Here is a 19,439-nt window from a genome sequence, read left to right on the forward strand (position 1 = left end):
TCGTGGTAGGTGAGGATGGCAGGCTTGTTTCCTTTGGGTGCCCCGTGAATCACCACATGCAGCATCCCATAGGGGGTCTCGACGTCGTGTTCCTGAAACAAACAGTGAGACACACTTGTTTCACACACCCCTGACACAGCCTACGGGAGACCATGTGTCTATCACAGCCCGTTCACACCTGCAGCATTTACAACAAACTTTGAATAGAATGGAGTGAAAAAAAGGATTGAACTTCTGTTGATTAATGTCACAATTGACTAACTCATGTACTCTAAATGGATAACTATATGAATGCTATTTACTCTGAAATTAATCAAATGTTTTAATTGTTTGTAATTTAGATGCAATTTGCAAGATACAATATAGCACTTCTAAACCCTTGTATGCGTCACTATGATTGCTGTCTTTCCTTTATCTTTGTCATTAATTGGAAAATATGGAAAAGAGCGGACAAACACAAACTAATCGTTTAGGCCAACTTTGTGATAGCCTCCACTGCTCTGAATTCAAAGTAGACGTGGTAGGTGGTCTACGTGTTGATTTGTACATAGACAGTACATAGACAGGCCTGAGTAGAGTAGATTTCAGAGGATTATGGGGATATGGTGGGGGGGGGCAGCCTTCATGTTCAGCCAATGACAGACACCCCTTCTCTACAGGGTTTACAGCTTAACCCCAAACCCAGCTTCACTCCTTTAAAAAGACGCACTGACAGCCATCCACCATGACAGCTTTGTCCACCTGGTACGTCTTTGTTCTCTGGACCTCCTTAAATAAACCTTAAGCGCTATAGCACATTGCTGGGTAATCTGAGACTCTAACCCCTTCGTCTGCAGCGGGCGCCCATCATCCCCCATGTTATTGTAATCAAAGCTCATGCATGCGGTCCAAAAAGAGACTTTGTCGCATCCCCTTTGTTTAAGCAGGTTTTCTTTGCAGCTCCACATTACCTGTATGTTGCTGTCAATGGAATAAATAGAAGATAGAATATACAATTAAATAAGGGCCGGGTCGAAAGCTTATGTTTAACATCTACACATGCTATGTGGCAAAAAAAAATATTTGTGCATGCAATTCAAGTTTTTTTCAAATATTTTTTATCTGCAGTACGGATCAAATATCGGCAATACTCTTTCTCTCTCTCCCTCCAGCTCTCCCTCACTCCACTGCAACAAATCCTGTTTTTTCATAATGCAAAAACACATAGCTTGTCTCCTTGTTCTCAAGGTTGCAGAGCTATATTTATTTGACATACACCTGTGCCCGCGATTAGCACTTCCACGACCACACAGACATACAGACACACACATGCACTATTCCTTTGCGCATGCATGCATTGCCAGCAGTCGTCTGCTACAGCAGCAGCTCAGCACCACATCTGTGTCAGTTGGCCAAGCTCAAAGCGTGACTCACCAATATACACAAACCAACATGCAGCTGCAGCAAGCAGCAGCCAGACACATGTTCCTCCATCAGTGATTGATCATAAAAAAAAACACTAATATTACATTAAGAATTACAAATTGTTGTTATTAAACATGCAATGAAACAAATGTTGTTCTGGATAAGATAATTTGTTTGCAAACATTATGCTTGCACGCTCACTTGCTGAATATTCTCATCAGCAAATAGATACACAGAAGCCATTTCTCATTCACACGAGAACAGACAGACACAGATACACAGACACAGACACACACACACACCGTTGAAACCCCTCCCCCTAGGCCCCTGTTCTAATGACTCACCCCATCCCAGCATTCAGGCATCGTGCCAACGTAAGGAGCTAGAGACGGTATACAATGTAGTTGGACTGGGAGACCAGGATCCTGGACACTGGCTTGCAGAAGGAGGAATGCTGTATTCGATGCTTCACTCGCTTGGTCTGTTTTTCCTCTGCTCTGCTCAGAGCCAGTCTCAGAGTTTTATGATACTGCCCCCCCCCTTCTCCCATCCTCGCACATTTTGTATATCACACATTCCCCTTGCATGCTCCAAAATAGAGAGGAATAGGGGGAGGGGGCCGGCTGCAACTGATTGGCTAAGAAGCGTCCCGCCCCCGTCTGGCACTGGCCGAGTACCGCGTCTGTGTTCTAGTTCACTCTCCTCAGGACCACTGCCAGTATGGAGAGAGATACATGTTGTTTTCCTCTCTCTCTGCATTGTATTGGTTTCTCATATTCTCCCTCGCTGATAATAAGATACACATTGTATCAGCTGTCAAAAACTGAAACATTACGCTCTGGTCATTGGTTATTCAAATAACTGAAGATGGGTTAATGTTGTGCTGGGGAAAGTTGAAACAGGCAATCCTATTTTAATAGGACTTGCAATGCACAGACGCTGCCCAGAACTAACATGCCTGCTTGCTGGCATACACACACACACACACAATCACAAGCATGCACGCACAAACATGCACAAAGGGTGGTGTGCCTATCTGCTGCAGAATTGTCTTTGTCGTGGCCCTGCTGCTCCCCACTTCGTCTCTCTCTCTCTCTCTTCTCCTCTATCCTCTACCTCCGTATGCCAGCGAACTCAGCATGCAGACTTGCCATAATCTGCTGCTCTCGTCCCGAGGCCCCACTTTGATTGACCTGTCAGCCTTGTCACCACACGCGGCGGATTAACTTCATCCTGGCCGAGGGTACAGCGCCATGTCAAAAACAGAATATCTCTGCCTGCCGCTTTGTGGTGAACAACATGACCTGTCTTCAAACCTGAGCATCTGCCTCGACCTGCTCCCTCTCACCTCACAAACACCCTCTCTTTTTCTCACTTCTTGATGAAAACTAAGAGAACATCTCACTATAATTAGAGGAGTCTATGTTTGTATGTCGCGCAATGTTCTTGACTACCGTTCATCCGATCGACTTCACACTTGGTTGGTGTGCTGTTAAGGAAGTGCAGTGTCGACTGCAAAGTTGTTAGGATGAGCGGTTTTCGGCAAAGCTGCAACCAGTGATACAAGAAGCAGAGCAATCAGCCCCTTTCCGAACTGACACGTTTTCAAAGGGCACTGCACTAGTTATAATAATTTGGCGTTTGTTGGCGATTTCTTGAAAGTTACCTGATTTCTGCATTGCAGTCTTTTGATCCCCAACAAACCCAAACATCGACCTTGGCTTGCAAACTAGGCCTTCTCTGCCATTTTATATAATGTTTCACTTTTAACAGTTGTATTAAGAGTATATTTGGATACAATTGTTATTCTAGGGTTCAGGTAACATTTTTATCTTGGCCTATGAAGGAGTTTTCAAATTGTTTTGACATATATGTATCCCAAAGAGCATGATGATGACACAATGTAAATAACAATAAAATGCTCAGCGAAGTGCTAGGCACCAATTGCCCACAGGGGGCAGAAAATCACACATAAACAACATTTACTGTCAAACCATGGCTTGGATTCACTGCAAATGTGGTGAGCAGGAGACTTATCTCCTCGACACCACATGATGACGTGACCCTAAGAATCACTGAGGTTGCGATTGCTATGGTCGGGGAGACATGTGGGCTGTGAATACCTTTCATGACTACTTGTCAGTCCTAGAATTTTATATATATTAAGTGTTTTATACATGTTATCTGTATATGTTATAGATTTAACATGCACATCTTTGTGTATTCATTTGAAATATCCAATTGTAATGAATGTGGTTACTTCAATATCATAGTGTTCAGTATATTAGAATATTATTTTATTATCTGCTTTCAAAGCATCTTTATGAACATGGTGAGGACTGTCAACTGGGAAGTTAAAGCAGAGGTTGATGAAAAGAAGGTGAGATCGAAAGACAGAAAGAAAGGAGGCCGGGAGAGAGAGAGAGAGAGTGAGAAAGAGAGAGAGTGAGGGAGACAGAGAGAGAGTGAGGGAGACAGAGAGAGAGAGAGTGAGAAAGAGAGAGAGTGAGGGAGACAGAGGAAGGAGTGTGCGTGAGACTGCAAACACAGCTCCTACCTTCCAATCTCCAGTAGGGATCAGATGATCACAGGTCTCCTGCAGGGCGAGAGAGAGCGTGTTGGAATTAAGAGAACACGTGACGACAACTTAAAACAGATCAGAGAGAGAGAATGAGAAAAGAGAGAAAGAGAGAGAGATGAAAAGAGACAGAGATAGCCAAAAAGCAGAAGAGAGAAAGAGAGAGAGAGCAAGAGAGAGAGAGAGAAAGAGAGAGAGGGAGAGAGAGAGGGAGAGAGAGAGAGAGAGAGGGAGAGAGAGAGAGAGAGAGAGAGAGAGAGAGAGAGAGAGAGAGAGAGAAAGAGAGAATAAAGACTCTTTGGATTTCAACAGAGGTGTCAGTGTGGGTAAGTGAGAAACAGAGAACGAGAGAATGTTAGAATTAAGAGAAGGAGAACAATCAAAAATAGATTGAATGTTAAATTCACTCCAACATGACATTGGACACATTAGATGGACTGCACAGCCATCCATTTAGGGACCAGAATGTCCTGATGAGAGTAACTGTGTCAGTCCACCTCTCTTGGACAGGACCCATTCTCCCAGAGGCATCCGAGCGGCATCATATCACACCTCCAGAAACAGCATGGATCAGGATTAGAAATTATTTTCACGGGGCTCTGGGCCTTCCCATAGTCATATACAATTCTACAATTATTGTGCGTTTTGCTTCAAGGAACAATAATGCCTATACAATTTGGCGTGTTTTAAAACATTTCATATTGATTTCCGATTCATTCTAGGATTTATCTTTCCTATATGAGTAATATTGTACTTTCTTCTTATTTTCATATGGTCACTGGCTGTTGGCAGAACGCTGCCCCCTCTCAGGGGGCAGCGTTCTGTCAATTGTTCCAACCTGTTACGACTTGGTAGGACAAACAGATCGTGACCAAGTGAAAGATAAAGAAACAAATGTAATTTTTTTGGAGGGATCCTTTCCATAATGATACAATAATCGGTATATAATATTATATAATCTGAGCCTGTCATGGATCCTCTACAAGCAATTGTAGAGGATTTACATTGACTGGTGCCATTGCCCAAAATGATAACATTGCAGCCTGTTAGCCAGTTTGTCGCTCAATACTGGAACAATCTCAAAAAACGTTGTCCGCATAAGTCTAACCCTTCGACCCAATAATGATCAGAATATAGGCTCTAGGTAAAAAAAATCTGAAGTTTTCCTTTAATGGCAGTTTTCAGTGTTGGATTGTGATCCTGTACCCCTTGGTACTTTGCTGAACATTTTGGTATTCAGCTTTATATACTTATATTTATATATATATATAAATGGATATCCAAAGAATCGCTGCACAACCGGTCAGGGACTGCAAGTCCATTGATGCATCAACCATATCTGGGCTCCCTGCTGGCGGGCCAGACCAAATCGGCCGTGAACAGTCATCTACCAGGCTGTTTCTTCAGCCTGGTAGATGAAGCGGCATCCTGGATTTATGAGGCTGCTGGCATGGCAAAAATACTGTCCTCTTACAAAATAGCAGATTTCTCGCCATAAGCACAAAAAGTAATATGCAGTGATCCTAAGACACATCCCCTGAGGGTCATATGGGGATTAATCTAATCTATGATTCTCATGGTGGATGCTACACCGATCTGAAGACATAGACTCTACAGAAATTGAGTTTAGCAGCTGCAGAGTGAACCACAAAATATGGTTTAATAGGACCAGGGGTGTGTTGTACATCACCAATAGACATGTCTTAACGATGTCAAAGTGTTCTCGGCCCTAGTTTACCTTTAAAGCGTACCTCGCTTGTGTCACAAGCGAGGTTGTTTGATTTTGTGAAAGCCCTGCAGCACAGAGGACCAGAGCCTTGTTGATCCAGTGTTTACGGTAGTAGGACTTGAGGGTCATTATAACTCCTCACCAGCCTTCACAGCTGTGGCTGCTGCTGGAGCAGACTGAAGGCTGAGAAGGCCTTTGTATAATGAGGATGATGATGAGGTAGTGTTTATTTTGTTATCTCAACGGACCGTGTACCTGTCTGAAAACTATCCACGCAAACAAGCGCAATTGTTATTTTCGCAGATCGCAGTCCCTGCAAGTAGAGCGATGGCTGTGCAGTAGCATTTAAGCGTCACAGTATGTTTAATGGTGGGTGTGAAAACAAGATGTTCTGTACAGTGTGTACTGGCAATGGTACAGTTCTCTTGTATCTCTCCCATGCAGCAGCACACACCTACACAATATTTTGTTGCGTAGGTGGCACACAACCTATACACTCCGAACAATGTGCAGTATGGCAGCAGTGATGGAATATTTGCTGCAGTTATTTTAGGATCTTGGAGGCGTGAAACTGGTACACTAGCGCTGAACACACACCCGCTAGGTCGGTGCTCAACAACCACACCAAGATGCTCACTTGTGTGGGTATCCGTAATGTTGTGGATGCGATTGCATGCAGCAGTAAACACCATTCAATAGGAGTTTGTTTATGAACCCACCAGTGGGTTCTATATTTGTCCCTCAAATGTCTTCACAAAAAAAATGTTGCATCTGATTCTGGATGGTGCAATAATCAGCATTTTTAAATTTAGATACAAATGTTGTATTTGACTATGATTGCCTAAATGCCTCTGGAGATCTGGAGGAGAACAGCAGTTTTAAGTTACGGCAGTTGGTGGTGAAAAGAGGGAAGAGGATATATCTGAAAGTGTGAGAGACAGAGGGAGAGAGAAATAGACACAAAAACACATAAACAAACAGATACAAAAGGAAAGAACAATAACTTAAACTGCTTTTTGAATGTGAAAATAACATTTTAAACATGTCTTAAAGAATGACTGCAGTTTTCTTTAATGTTACATGTGTATTAACGAAAACATGTTTCCATTGAAATCGTTTTTGCAACACGTTTAATGAGAACAGCAGGAGAACGTTTGACTTCAATAGTTCTCATCCACTACAGATGATTTTTCAGACTTCAAAAACTCCAGCCAGGCTCAAAAGAGTTGGGCCTGCACAAGAGACTGGACTGCTGGTAAATTGGACACATGTGGAGCAAGAAATATCCATGGGAAATATTCAGTAGTAAGAGGGAGAAAAAGATGAGCTCAGGGTGAAGTGGAAAATGGTTAGACAGAAAGAAACTATATAGAGATAGATTTGACTATTAAAATGAAGCTGACAAAGTCGAAGACAAGAATACGTATAGAATAAACAGGACAAGGACACACCTAGAGGGAGAGAGGGTTGGATTAGGGTTAGGGTTAGGGTTAGGGTTAGGGTTAGGATGAGACAGTACTTCATGCAAAAAGGGATTATGAACAGAATCTGAAGCTGCCCTGAATTGCTTCACATCCCAGCTCTTTGTCATAAAGGGGTTGGTGGGAGGGGTCAGACGGCTGGTCTTTTTCAAATGCGTTTCCAGTGGCAATTGAAAGGGCAGCGTCATATCCTGTGAATTTCATGCAACGGTTTACTATCCTATGATAAGGTGTAATTAATCGGCAACGGGGTGGTAGTGTGATAGTCGGACCAGCAGGTGGCCCTGTTCGTTCTTTCTAAATGGATTGCTGTAATAATTCCATCCTATTTGTTAAAATTGTAAATAAAGTTTGAAGTTGTTGGATTGACCAATCGTGGACCTGCAGCTAATTAGCCTATGTTGAACACTCCAAATCAAGTCAAAGTGACAAAACTATGGTATGCCTATATCTAAAAGGAAAACAGGGCCCGATGGAAGTCTAACGGAAGTTAGCTGGGGCCTGTCCTGCATCTCTGGCGTTCTGAAACAGGTATGATTCATATTCTATCCCTCTTATTGAGACAATTTCCCTTTATTAAGGGTTCTGTAGCTAAGACTTTTCCACATCTCTCCCTTAAAGGTTGTATCTGCGATGTTGGCCTTATCCTACCGCTCTTTATTTCTCCCTGTGCTTTCTCTGCCCCTGCTCAATGGTGTCGGCAGCTGTCTGGTAGTTACCCGGTTGACCTCGCCGGTCCTGCAGCGGGTCTGGCGGAGCCAGTGCCGCGCGATGACATGCCAGCGGTGAGCGGGCCGACTGTGGGGAGAGGGGGAGTGGGTTTGTGGCATGGGGTCAGCACTGATGTTCGTGCTCTCAACCCCGGACCCCTCCTCTCCTCTATCGGGCTGCGTCTTGACAAACAACAAACATTAACCGTTACATTTTTGAAGGCACAGTGGATCTCGCCCCTAGAGATTTCATAACTGGTTACATTTGCAATGTATTTATTTACAATAGACACGCAGAGATACAAGAGTCATCCGGAAAACTGTTTGGAACAGAGAATGTTTGCTTCTATTGTTTAGAAAGGGCTTAGGCCTCAGTCATGAAATACAAATTAGGGGAAAAGAGCCACTCCAGGTTTCACATCGGTACTTTAGTTGTATTTGATTTACATTTTTAAATCGGACTCATTTAATTAATAACATTTTTGTCAGAACCATTGTTTATATGCCGGTGGTTGGGCATTTATATGCCAATCTTCTTTATTTAAATGCCTGGTTGCAATCAGGCATTCAGAAACATCTCTCTTTGCGCTGCTCTGCTATTAATCCGATTTCCCACTTATCTAGATTTGCCCTCTTATGCCCATATTTGTCTGGTTTCAAATCAGTCTCTGCTTGTATTTTCCGCATGAATGACTCATGTCATCAGCACATTAAAAACAAAGAAAATCGTTTTGAATTGGTTCATCTCCACGTCTGGCGGGTAAACAAAGCACTTCTCTAATTATAAACCATCGACATGAGGAACATCAAGGATGTGTATCAGCCAGTATAATCAGTGCACTTTTAGTGTAAAGTATAAACAGCCTATACACATCATGGCGTCTACCACCGGGATAAGTAACACAAGGGGGTGACTGACCACATCTGAGTCCACTCCTCTTTGTTCAGGAAGCAGGGGTTTCTCCTCGGTGAACAGCTGCTCCTTCATACCCGCCATCCTAGACAGCAACCTGCAATCACCATGGCAACAGACAGACACACGCACACACAGACACACACACACACACACACACACACACACACACACACACACACACACACACACACACACACACACACACACACACACACGCAGACACATAAAAAAAAACACAAGTAAAAAATTTATTTCAACATGCACATTACCTGTTAACTGCTCAAAAGAGCTCCATGCAGAGATGAACAAATTTAAGAGAAAGGATCCGATGTCTTCAATGTTCTCTGCCCCTTGAAAAAGACAGACCCAAATATTTAAAGACTGAACTTGTGGTGCTGTACTGGTCCTGTAGGAGTGGCCTACAGAAGGAGTTTTTGGAGGCCTGGAGTTCAGGCTTATGCCAATAAGGTGTGAAAGAAAAATAATCCAAATGTTTTCAATGAGTCGATATTGAAGTGAGCTCAGCTGTCAGTCAAGGAAAACAGGCCCAGTACAGCACCCTGCCCATGAGAATATTCACAAACACACACATCTTCCAAAATGTACCTTACATACATATCTGGTTACTGGTTACTAAGATATCCTGGAACAGTATGTACTGTAGCTGGGAGCAGGGGTTAAGGCTTAGCAAATTGTATTCCAATGAATAAACAATGAATATAGCCTTAGTAATAAACAAACACATATGTGAATGTGTTTCACACATGCCCATGGCAGTGATCCTGTAGAAACAAAACCATAAGGAGAAAAACGTATTCAGCCAAATATGTTAACCAAAATTGTATTTGGCTTGGTCACCCACAAAATAAATGGCAGAATTTTAACCAAAACAGTCAGGTTTCTGTCCACCAGTATCACGCCAGTGTCAGCCCCCTCCATCCCTAGCGTTGCCCATTAGATCTCCTGATTAACTCCCATGAACTCCTTATTACCCACAGTTGTTTCCGTTCCCTCATCAACCCTTCTGCATAAAGAGTCTTCTTGACTTGTCTTCACTCATTTGCAAGTTGGTCCTGTGACTGTAGGTCCCTCATTCGGTCCAATCGTTTAGTAACTGCTACCTGCCTATTTCTCAACCTGTGCCCTGCTTGCCTGCCTGTTTTCTGACCCATTTCTGATTGCCCTGACCTTCCTAGCTTCTCAACTCTTCATGCCTCCCTGCCTGTATATTGACCAGTCTGTGCATTTGAGTTTGCTTCTGGTTCGTTGCAACCCCCTTAGGAATCTACCCCTAGTACCTGAATGTCACTCCAGAATTCAGTCATTGAACAATGATGAAGGGTGACATTTTGGAAGATGGACCTTACCTGCCCTTAAGTTACCAGAGGATATTCTACATCATATTAACTTAAGCTTCTAATGACCACTCACATTTTGTTAATAAATAATAAACAATAAATATTTGAAAAGCGTCAGCCTTCCTGCAGATCGTCACTCCCACTTGCCCTCCTATTATTTCTCCTTCTCTGACGGTGTGACCTTTCTCAAGAGGCTGGAAAGGTGCCAGGGATAAAAAAAGACACAGAACCACATGCACCTTTGTCCCATCGCATCTCTTCTCCTCTCTCTACCTCTCTCTTCCTACTGCAGCTCATTTCATTCCACCATCTATCTCTCATTGCATCGCCTCTCTTCCCATCCTCTTTGTCTAAGTGTATTTCTTTATGGCTATCATTTTTGTCCCACTTTGGTTTTAATGGTTGTTTAATGTCTGAGCCTACGATGGCCTTCCTGTCTACTTTCCTCTGGCTCTTAAAATATATATTTTTAATTTCACGCGTGTCTGCTATTAAAAATTAATAAATTGATTGGCACTTTGCAAGTTCTCAGATAGTTTAATACATCTATAGTCTCCTTAACGCAGCTCTTGCTATCTTTAATTTGTGGGGGGGGGGGGTGTATTAAATGACCAAGTGCAGAGCGTGTCAGCTGATAATTCATTCCTCGGCCCCTCCAACATTTCCCCACAGAAGGTTATCCATAAACGACTCCATCGGTTTGTCCCTTTTCAGGACGCCCTCATTTTCATGAACTCATTTACACTCCACTTAATCCTCCCTCTCGTTACTCTAAACAAACTCCTCCGTCTGTCCCCCATTTCTCTATCGGATGTACGATAGGTTGATGTGAAAATCAATTTTCCCTGCTCTTTGTCAGGCTTTATTTGGTCTTCTGACGCCAACAACCAAACCACTAGTGGAAGATAAACTGGACCTCTTTCTCTCCCTCGCAGATGATTCTCAATTGCTTCGTTTGCCTCTTCACATACAGCACCAGCTGCTGTTTTATCAAGGACAGATTGTGATGCTGCATTTTTTATGCAATGAGTAATGAATGCAGGTGAGATCTAGGATGGGGTGAAGCAGGTGCGCACACACAAACACATGGGAGCACACACACACACACACACACACACACACACACACACACACACACACAATCACACATCTAACTGATCTGTAGGTCTATCTTTGCATGTCAGCATGTTTTCTTTTCACATATGTATGTCTTCCGCATTGGGTGAAACCTAATAAAGCTGTTTCTTTGAGACCTTCTCAGTGTGCACGGGATGCACGGGATGGGCGCTGTAATCCAACATGATCTCCAAGCTAAAAGAAAACTGGTTCGAAACGACGCATATGAGCGGCTCACCCGAAACAACAGTGTTCTTAGTGGTTCTTAGCTATACCAATGTGAACAACCGGGGAAAAGATATTGCTTATTTACCAAGGCTGGAATTTATATTAAAATGGAATATAGGCTACCGTACACAAAAGAGAAAGAAAGGGGTTCTCACATTGAAAATGGTTGCTCAAGCTCACTAACCTGTCCACTAATTTAGCAACATGAACCTAAATTAGTATGATTGGATGGGCAGAGGTCATGTTGATTGTTTCTTTTTGTTGACACACGAATGGTGCATTGCTTTAAATGTTGCTTCCGAACAGAATCATTGGACAGCATAGTCTCCTTTCCCTTCATGCTAAAAGCAATCAGAAAGGAATTATTAAAGCACCTTTCCTTTGCTTGAGAGAATTTGAACAGCTCTTATCATGACAGCCACTTAGATACTTCCGGATCATTTCACTCAGTTAGGAACCTTCCTCAGCAAAATTACAATTTGACCGGAGACCTGGGGCCTGTTTCGTATGAGAGAGGACATTAAAGAGTACAAAAGTGATCAACATGGTGGTCGTAGCCAAACATAGAGGACACAGACACTTGGGAGGGAGATAAAGACCAGGGACCGCATGCATAATTCAATGCCCGGCCAGATGGTGGGAAAGCCGTGTACGCAGAGACTTTCAGAGTTCAAACCGTGCGTAGCACAATGGTACAGGGTTTTTATATCAATTGCATCACTTACTGTAGGGCTGAGCCAACAAATGTATGATTTCTGTAGAACTCAATACCTTGAATTATATAAAAGTGACCAGATGTCTTTATCTTTCTCTCAAGTCATTCTGTGCCCCCTTGATTTATTTTTGGTTTCTTTTAGCCTTCTGATGACCCCTCGTTGAGGGATTGCATCACTTCCTGTCGGGCTAGAGCCACTAAATTGATAATGTCGCATTTCCTTAAGTCCCTCTTTTGTTAGAAACTCCCACTCCTAAGTGTCCTTGACCCCTACGACACCTCCTAATAACATCACTTCCCTTAGAGCCACAACCCCTGTGTTGATATATTCCGTAGTCTTTATCACCCACTTATCATACAAAACAGACTCTGGGATTTTGGCTTGCTCCCAAGTGTCCTTGACCTCTAGGTAACCAGCTAACTGACCTCTAGGTAACCAGCTTACTGACCTCTAGGTAACCAGCTAACTGACCTCTAGGTAACCAGCTAACTGACCTCTAGGTAACCAGCTAACTGACCTCTAGGTAACCAGCTAACTGACCTCTAGGTAACCAGCTAACTGCACTTGTTGTGGGGCTACCACCCTTGTGGCTCATTTTCATCTGCCTTTTACTTCATTGATTGCATTTAAGCTTAACAAAACGTTTCAGTGCTATACATTTGTCAGGACTGTTTAATAAACAAAATGTATATTCAAATTAAACAAAACTATCTTAAAGTATTTCATTTTTCACTCAATAATATAAAAGGAATAAAAGGTATATCCGCTTCTTGTTTTAGCATGCAGACACTTGACAGATACTTGACTGGCTGTCAGCAGGTGAGAGATAATTTGCCAACCTTCCATCCTTATTTCCACCTTTCATAAAGAGGTGGAGAGAGAGACAAACAGAAAGAACCACTTCTTTCCATTAGCTACGAAGACTTTAAATGTGTCACACAAACAGTAAGAGTAGTTCTCTTGCTGGAGAGAACTAAGTAAATATATTTTCTCACATAGAGAGAGGACCACCACCCCTCTCCTTCTCCCTCCATTATCACTCTCTCTCCGTTTCTCTCTTCTTCACCTGCTTTCAAGTTCTGCCCAGAACTGGTTGCCATGACAACTCCCAGCAGTGTCGCCAGCCTGGGTTATTTCTGTTTGTGGTCTCACATTCACTCTTCGTTCTTCATGCTCGCCGACTTTTAATGAGGATGTACTTTTAAGTACACTTAAGATTCTCTCAAATTAAAGATTTCCTGCAATTAAATTGCTTTTCAAGATCCATATATACAGATGCTTTGATCTTAAACGACAGGATAGGTTCATTTGTTGGAACAGTGGTATTCTACTCAGTTGTGCTCACATTTTATGACTGTACTTCTGGACTGGTTGCGTTAATTAGTAGGGGCCACTGGTCCAGGGTTAAGCTGGTGGGGGACAGGGGACAGTAGACTGTCACAGCAGAACTGGACGCTTCCTGTTAAACATATGAGATCAATAGAGCAGTCAGGCGGACTGGTAGTAGCTGAGCAGAAATCTATGGCTGGAAACAAAACGGAAAGGAGGGAGGGAGGGGGGGAGGAGAGAGAGAACATATACATTTTGTTGTTGGTTGTTCTCGGACTGGAGTGTTTAAGATAACTTTAATCTGAGTTTATATTGACCCCAGACCACAGTATTCATGAGAAGTATCAAGACGATAGCAATCCACTAATAGAGATGAATCTCCTTTCATAAAAAACATAAACCCCATGTTATAGAATGTAATTAAAAGTGTGAGCTAAAGTGCTAATTCCCCTCTGGGGACAAAGTGATGAGTGAGAGGGTGGTAAATTGCAGATTACTCAGGCTTGCTTGTCTGTCTTCCTATGGGTCAGGCCAACCTGATAACCACTTCATCCATCGCTTCTCTTTTCTCATGCGTACTCTCTGCAGTCATTGGCACAGCAGCCCAACTACTTTTTTTACAACCTCCATCCTATGACTTAATGTGCTATTATGGGCGGCATGGGGCTCAGAAGGTAGAGCAGGTTGCCTGGTAACCGGAAGGTTGGTAGTCTGATCTTCCTAGCTCAGTGTCGGGGTGTCAATGAGCATGCCTTGACGAGCTGGCTGTGTCTAAATGTCTGTCTGAATGGGTGAATGTTGGGCAATACTGGTTAGAAAAGCAATATAAATGCAGTCCATATTATTATGATACTGCTCTAGCAATAAATATAACCTGCTTGTAGTGTTGATGGAAAGCTTCTCTGATCTAATTTTAATGTGGCCACAAAATGCTGCAAAGCATAATGTATATGCAAGTAATTGTTGTTGGCCATTGTGCAGGATATAGGGTAAGTCTCTCCCCCTCTTGCTTTGCTTGTGGGAGTTTCAGCAGTAGTTAAAGGGCTACAAAGGGATCCAATTACAAAGAAGCAAACACAAACGTGTGCTTCAAACAGAATGCTTTTGGATTTAATAGCTGGTGCCCATGTTCTTCAAAAGACTTCAGACACAGCTAAATGATCAGAGATCAGAGTTATATTAGTCTCCCAGCGTTTGATGCTGAAGAAAATGAATTATTAATCACTGTTGAATCTTTAGACGGGTATTTTGTGCTTCCAATGTTGCACAGGGATATTCTTGGGAGATGTTAACATTAAATATTAAACAGAACCTCAACTAAAATTGGGCCTTTGGCAGTTTATCTCTTCTCGTGAGATGGCCGGTGCTTTGTCCGAAGTGTTGCAAGCAAATTTGTGTTTCTGTGAACAAGTCGGACAAAAACCTCTGTGCCGCTCAACAGAGCTGATTCTTCAATCTCAGTCACCTTTTGTGGATTGAGGATCAAAGTCTGTAGCCGTCTGTGGTGGTGGGTGTAGTGGGTTCTAAGGACAGGCCTGGTGAAAATTGAATGAAGGCATTGTTGAGCTGTGTGTATCATGAAAGCTTTCAGTGTGAATTAGCGGGTGGAAGGAAATGAAAGGATACTGAGGCGTTAAAGGGAATCGCAGTGTTGAGCTGGTATCCCACAGGCTAATAAAAGCATTCACAAACGGACACCAGCTAATTCTTCGAGTTGCACTCGAATGGCATCAACCCGTTCACATACATTGTCAACCCCTCTCCCCCACACCTCATACACACACAAACACATATACAAACACATACACACACACACACACATATCCACACAAACTCACACACCCACACACACCACCATGCACTCACACAAGATTACATATTCCCATGTTTATCAATTTATTCGTAAATTATCACAATTACAGTTTTAAAAGGTTTAACATCCAAACTTTAACTAAAGCAATCAAAGGAAATAAAACCAGAATAAGTATATTGTATGTATGTTTATGTATGGTACTAGAGTAGAGTGTCAATGAAATAAAGTATAGTGAAAGTGAAGCATTGTGTGTATAAAAAAAATAACAAAGGGGAATCTGGTGAAAGGTGAAAAGGTGTGATAGGGTAGAGGGTAGACACAAGACCTGTGGGGCTATCCTGTTACTAGCAGATACACCAGCCTCCAACTTGTCAATGGAAAGGAAACAGAGGTTGAATCAGTAAGCATGAGGTGACCTACACCAACATCTATAAACTGGCTAAATACTTAAAGGTCCGATGGCATGAAAATCTTTCATTATGAGGTTTTCTAACATTAATATGAGTTCCCCTAGCCTGCCTATCGTCCCCCAGTGGCTAAAACTTGCGTTTGGTGTAAAAACGAGCACTAGGTATCCTGCTCGCCTTTGAAAAAATGGAAGCCCAGGCGTGCTGATTGAAATGTGGCCCCATACGTCGTCATAAGGGGCCAAGTTACCTCCCCTTTCTCTGACTTGCCCGCCCAGAGAATTTGGCCCGCCAATGAGACAATGAGACAAGTGTTGTACACTTTGTTATTTGGATAACCGTTCTGCTGTTGGTGTTATGGCGCATAACACGTCGGACTCTCATCTCCGGTATTTCCACAATTTCCACAGTCAAGACATAGAGGAGGAAGGGATTGTTGCCCGCGATTGTCTCCTGCTTGAGCCCCGCTTCCCGCTGCCCGCTGCCGAGGGACCACCGCCTCGGCGCTGCCCGCTGCCCGCTGCCGAGGGACCACCGCCTCGGTGCTGCCCTCTGCCGAGGCGGTGGTCCCTCGGCAGCGGGCAGCGGGCAGCGGGAGACAATCACGGTCAACAATCCCTCTCTCCTCCATGTCGTGGTTCAGTCTACTTCAGATTGATGTGGACGTGGAAGAACCAGAGACGAGAACCGTCAATAAATCAGTGAAAAACAACACATTACTTTGAAGAGTTGCTTCAACAAGGTTTGTGATCTTAAGCACTACCATTTTTTTAATAAGTTCGTTTTTTATATATACAGTATATATATACAGACATGTACACCACATTTTATTGCAAAATTCTAATGCACTAAGAACTGTATTAATTCAATACATTCATTGCACTGGAGTGCCGCCCAATCAGCAGTCGAGACAATCACAAAATATGCCCTTACCAACTCGTCTCAGGATATCAGATTAACCAAATCACCTTCTCATCCTCACCGCTGATCTGAGTGGCTCATGCAGAATGCCCTGGTCGGATGGTCCTGTGACCATATTGAAACACCAAGAGAGCTGTTCTCCCAGAAGGGCCGAAAAGGTTGCTTTTGGAGCAGGGCCAGAGGGGCAGATGGAGAGACCGTGTGGGGCCCTCACAGGGAACACTGCTGATAGAGGGTGACATTTGCCAAGTGTCCCACCTTAACGGAAAGGCCATTCAGATGTGAAAGCAACAAGGCTCCGTTGAGACAGTGCTGTCAATGCAGGCTTAGGGAATAGGACTGGAACGAGTTTCTGGTTAAATACCATTTGAGATAGAAACAAAACTAAGGTAATTGTCTCTAGAACATGACCTGACCTTATAATTGCTTATATTAAAGGCAATTCATTTATATATATAGTCACATATATATATATGCATATATTAAGGGCAATTATGTCAGACCACATAATTGAGATGCACTCCATTTTAATATCCACAGAGAAGCATGGGCCAATCATATTCAATAACAATATTTCAACAACCAAGCACCTAGTCCTTTTAATTGGTTTATCCCCTCTTCTCTGACACCTCACAGCATCCATTCTGTATTCCAACAGTTACACACTGTAATATTCACGACAACAAAGACCTTGCGGGCAAACAAACGTTGTCGGTTATCACATAATAAATGCCACAAGCGCACAGCTAAATACAAAAACTAGAATAAACATATCCGATGACAGATTGAGTCACTGTCATTAGCGATTATGTAGGGGAAAATGTAATCCATTGAATGGGATTCGATGAGGTTCAAACAAACACCATGATCAAAACACTGTCTACATGGCGTGGGTGCTGTGTGGAGAAAGAACATCAGGGGCACACTTGAATTCCTACAACAGAGACGGGAGATTCATGCAGAGGACATGCGGTTCTATCTGATACAGAGACCAACAGCCAGACACTGTGGTGGCCGGTATCTTCAAAGAAGATCGACGACAGCAGCAGCAGGAACCCATTGCACACATTGTCAATAAACAATGTGTATAGGTTTGCGAATGTGTGTGTGTCGGGGTTTGTGTTTATATGTGACTTATATGTGAAATATATATATGTGAAATGATAAAGATGAGTACATTTGACGCCATGCTCAATATTTTCATCATCATCATCATCATCATCATCATCCTCATCATCATCATCACCATCATCATCACCATCATCCGTTTGGCCAATGAAGACGAGAAAGGATCTATGAATCAACCAATCGTTCCACGTCAGTCTGGATCCTATGCTTCCTCCCACAGCTCATGAGTCACACATGATGGTGGTCCAAGATTGGGAGATTTTGTACGATGAAAAGCTGTAGTTAAAAATACTGCACATCAAATATTGCAACAGAACCTGCTCCAGGACCAACTTTGTGACTAGTATATTAGTCGTAGCAACAGCCACAATGAAGGAGTACTAATAATCATAATTTACATGTTAGGTCCTGAGCGTAGCGTTTTGCAATCAGCCTGATTTCAATGTAGCCTCTCCTGATCTTCAACACATGATTCAGACTCATTTCCATCAGCCTATTCTACTGCCACCACCAGCCCACAATCAGGGAGGGGCTATCTGTTCTCTGAGGGCTTGAGAAATCTGGCCTCGATGGTCTACCACAGCCAGTCAACGAGAATATAGCTAAAAGTGATGGACAACAAGACATCTGCAACTTACTTTGGATTAAGTTATTAAGGTTTATCAAGGTGCGGATTGAGCATCATAATTTGATGTTCCACCACATGTATTACATTTTTGACTCCTTCAAGCCGATTAAATGGGTGGAGTCTATCTACCCTCCTGTTGAGGGGACGCATTGGTAGCCAAGTGGTAGTCCAATCAACGCACACCCACGTGTTCAAGGCAGTGAGCACTGACCTTACACTCACGTTGAGCAATGGTGCAGCTGAATGAAGCTAGGGCTGTCTTGGAAGTCTGTCGGCCTCTTTCCACGACCGACCCTATTAGCCAAACTTTGTGTTGTGTTTCAATTCACGCTTTGACATTTTCGGGATGAGATGTTTGTTAGGTGGGGTATGCAGACATCCCTCTGGGATATATTATGTCTATTTTACATTTTTAGACGCTGTTATCCATCACTTTAAACCTGGACTGGCCGACTCACAGGATGGAGTGATGGACGAAGATGCCATGTGTACATATGCAGTATATCTCTACACATAACCGTACATAACCGGAGGCCCGGTAGACAGGCGTTCTACGCGGCGGGGTATGTGGTATGGTAGGCCGGCTGTGGTCGCTGTGTTCTCAGCGGTCCTACGTACATGGACTGCAGGAGGCTCTGGGGAACCTTACAGCCGGCCTTGGGAGGGAAGGTCCAAAACAATCCAGGTCCCATCTAGCCGCGGGTATAGAGGTACAAGAGACAAGATCCTCCGTACTGCCGTTGGTGCATTGCAGGTGCAAAGGGGAGTCATAAAAAAGATTGCACAGGATTACAGGAGAGCTTCAATGCATTTACTGTACACAGCAAATGACGCTGTACTCATTCTGTACATTCATTGACTGCGGCAATTAAACACCATTTAGCGGACAATATCATTATGTGCGCTTGAGACAACAGATGAGTTGTATTTCTCTATCTGAATGCTACTACGATAAAGACATTGCTTTTCAATACAGT

General features: G+C 43.1%; 1 protein-coding gene across 1 annotated transcript in view; it reads right to left on the reverse strand.

Moving 5' to 3' along the window:
* ndrg4 (NDRG family member 4) overlaps positions 1 to 19,154 on the reverse strand; it is a gene marked incomplete at both ends in the record, with an annotated part of 27,041 nt that extends 7,887 nt beyond the window's left edge. The window contains 5 exon segments of the mRNA XM_079743986.1: positions 1 to 92; positions 3,962 to 4,000; positions 7,912 to 8,085; positions 8,822 to 8,912; positions 19,081 to 19,154. The exon segment at positions 1 to 92 is cut by the window's left edge and continues 14 nt beyond it. Of these exon segments, the coding sequence (XP_079600112.1) occupies positions 1 to 92; positions 3,962 to 4,000; positions 7,912 to 8,085; positions 8,822 to 8,912; positions 19,081 to 19,154 (470 nt within the window).
* Positions 19,155 to 19,439: the final 285 nt, after the last annotated feature.

This window comes from Pollachius pollachius, assembly GCF_949987615.1.
Source record: "Pollachius pollachius genome assembly, chromosome: 9".
In the NCBI taxonomy this organism is placed as follows: domain Eukaryota; kingdom Metazoa; phylum Chordata; class Actinopteri; order Gadiformes; family Gadidae; genus Pollachius; species Pollachius pollachius.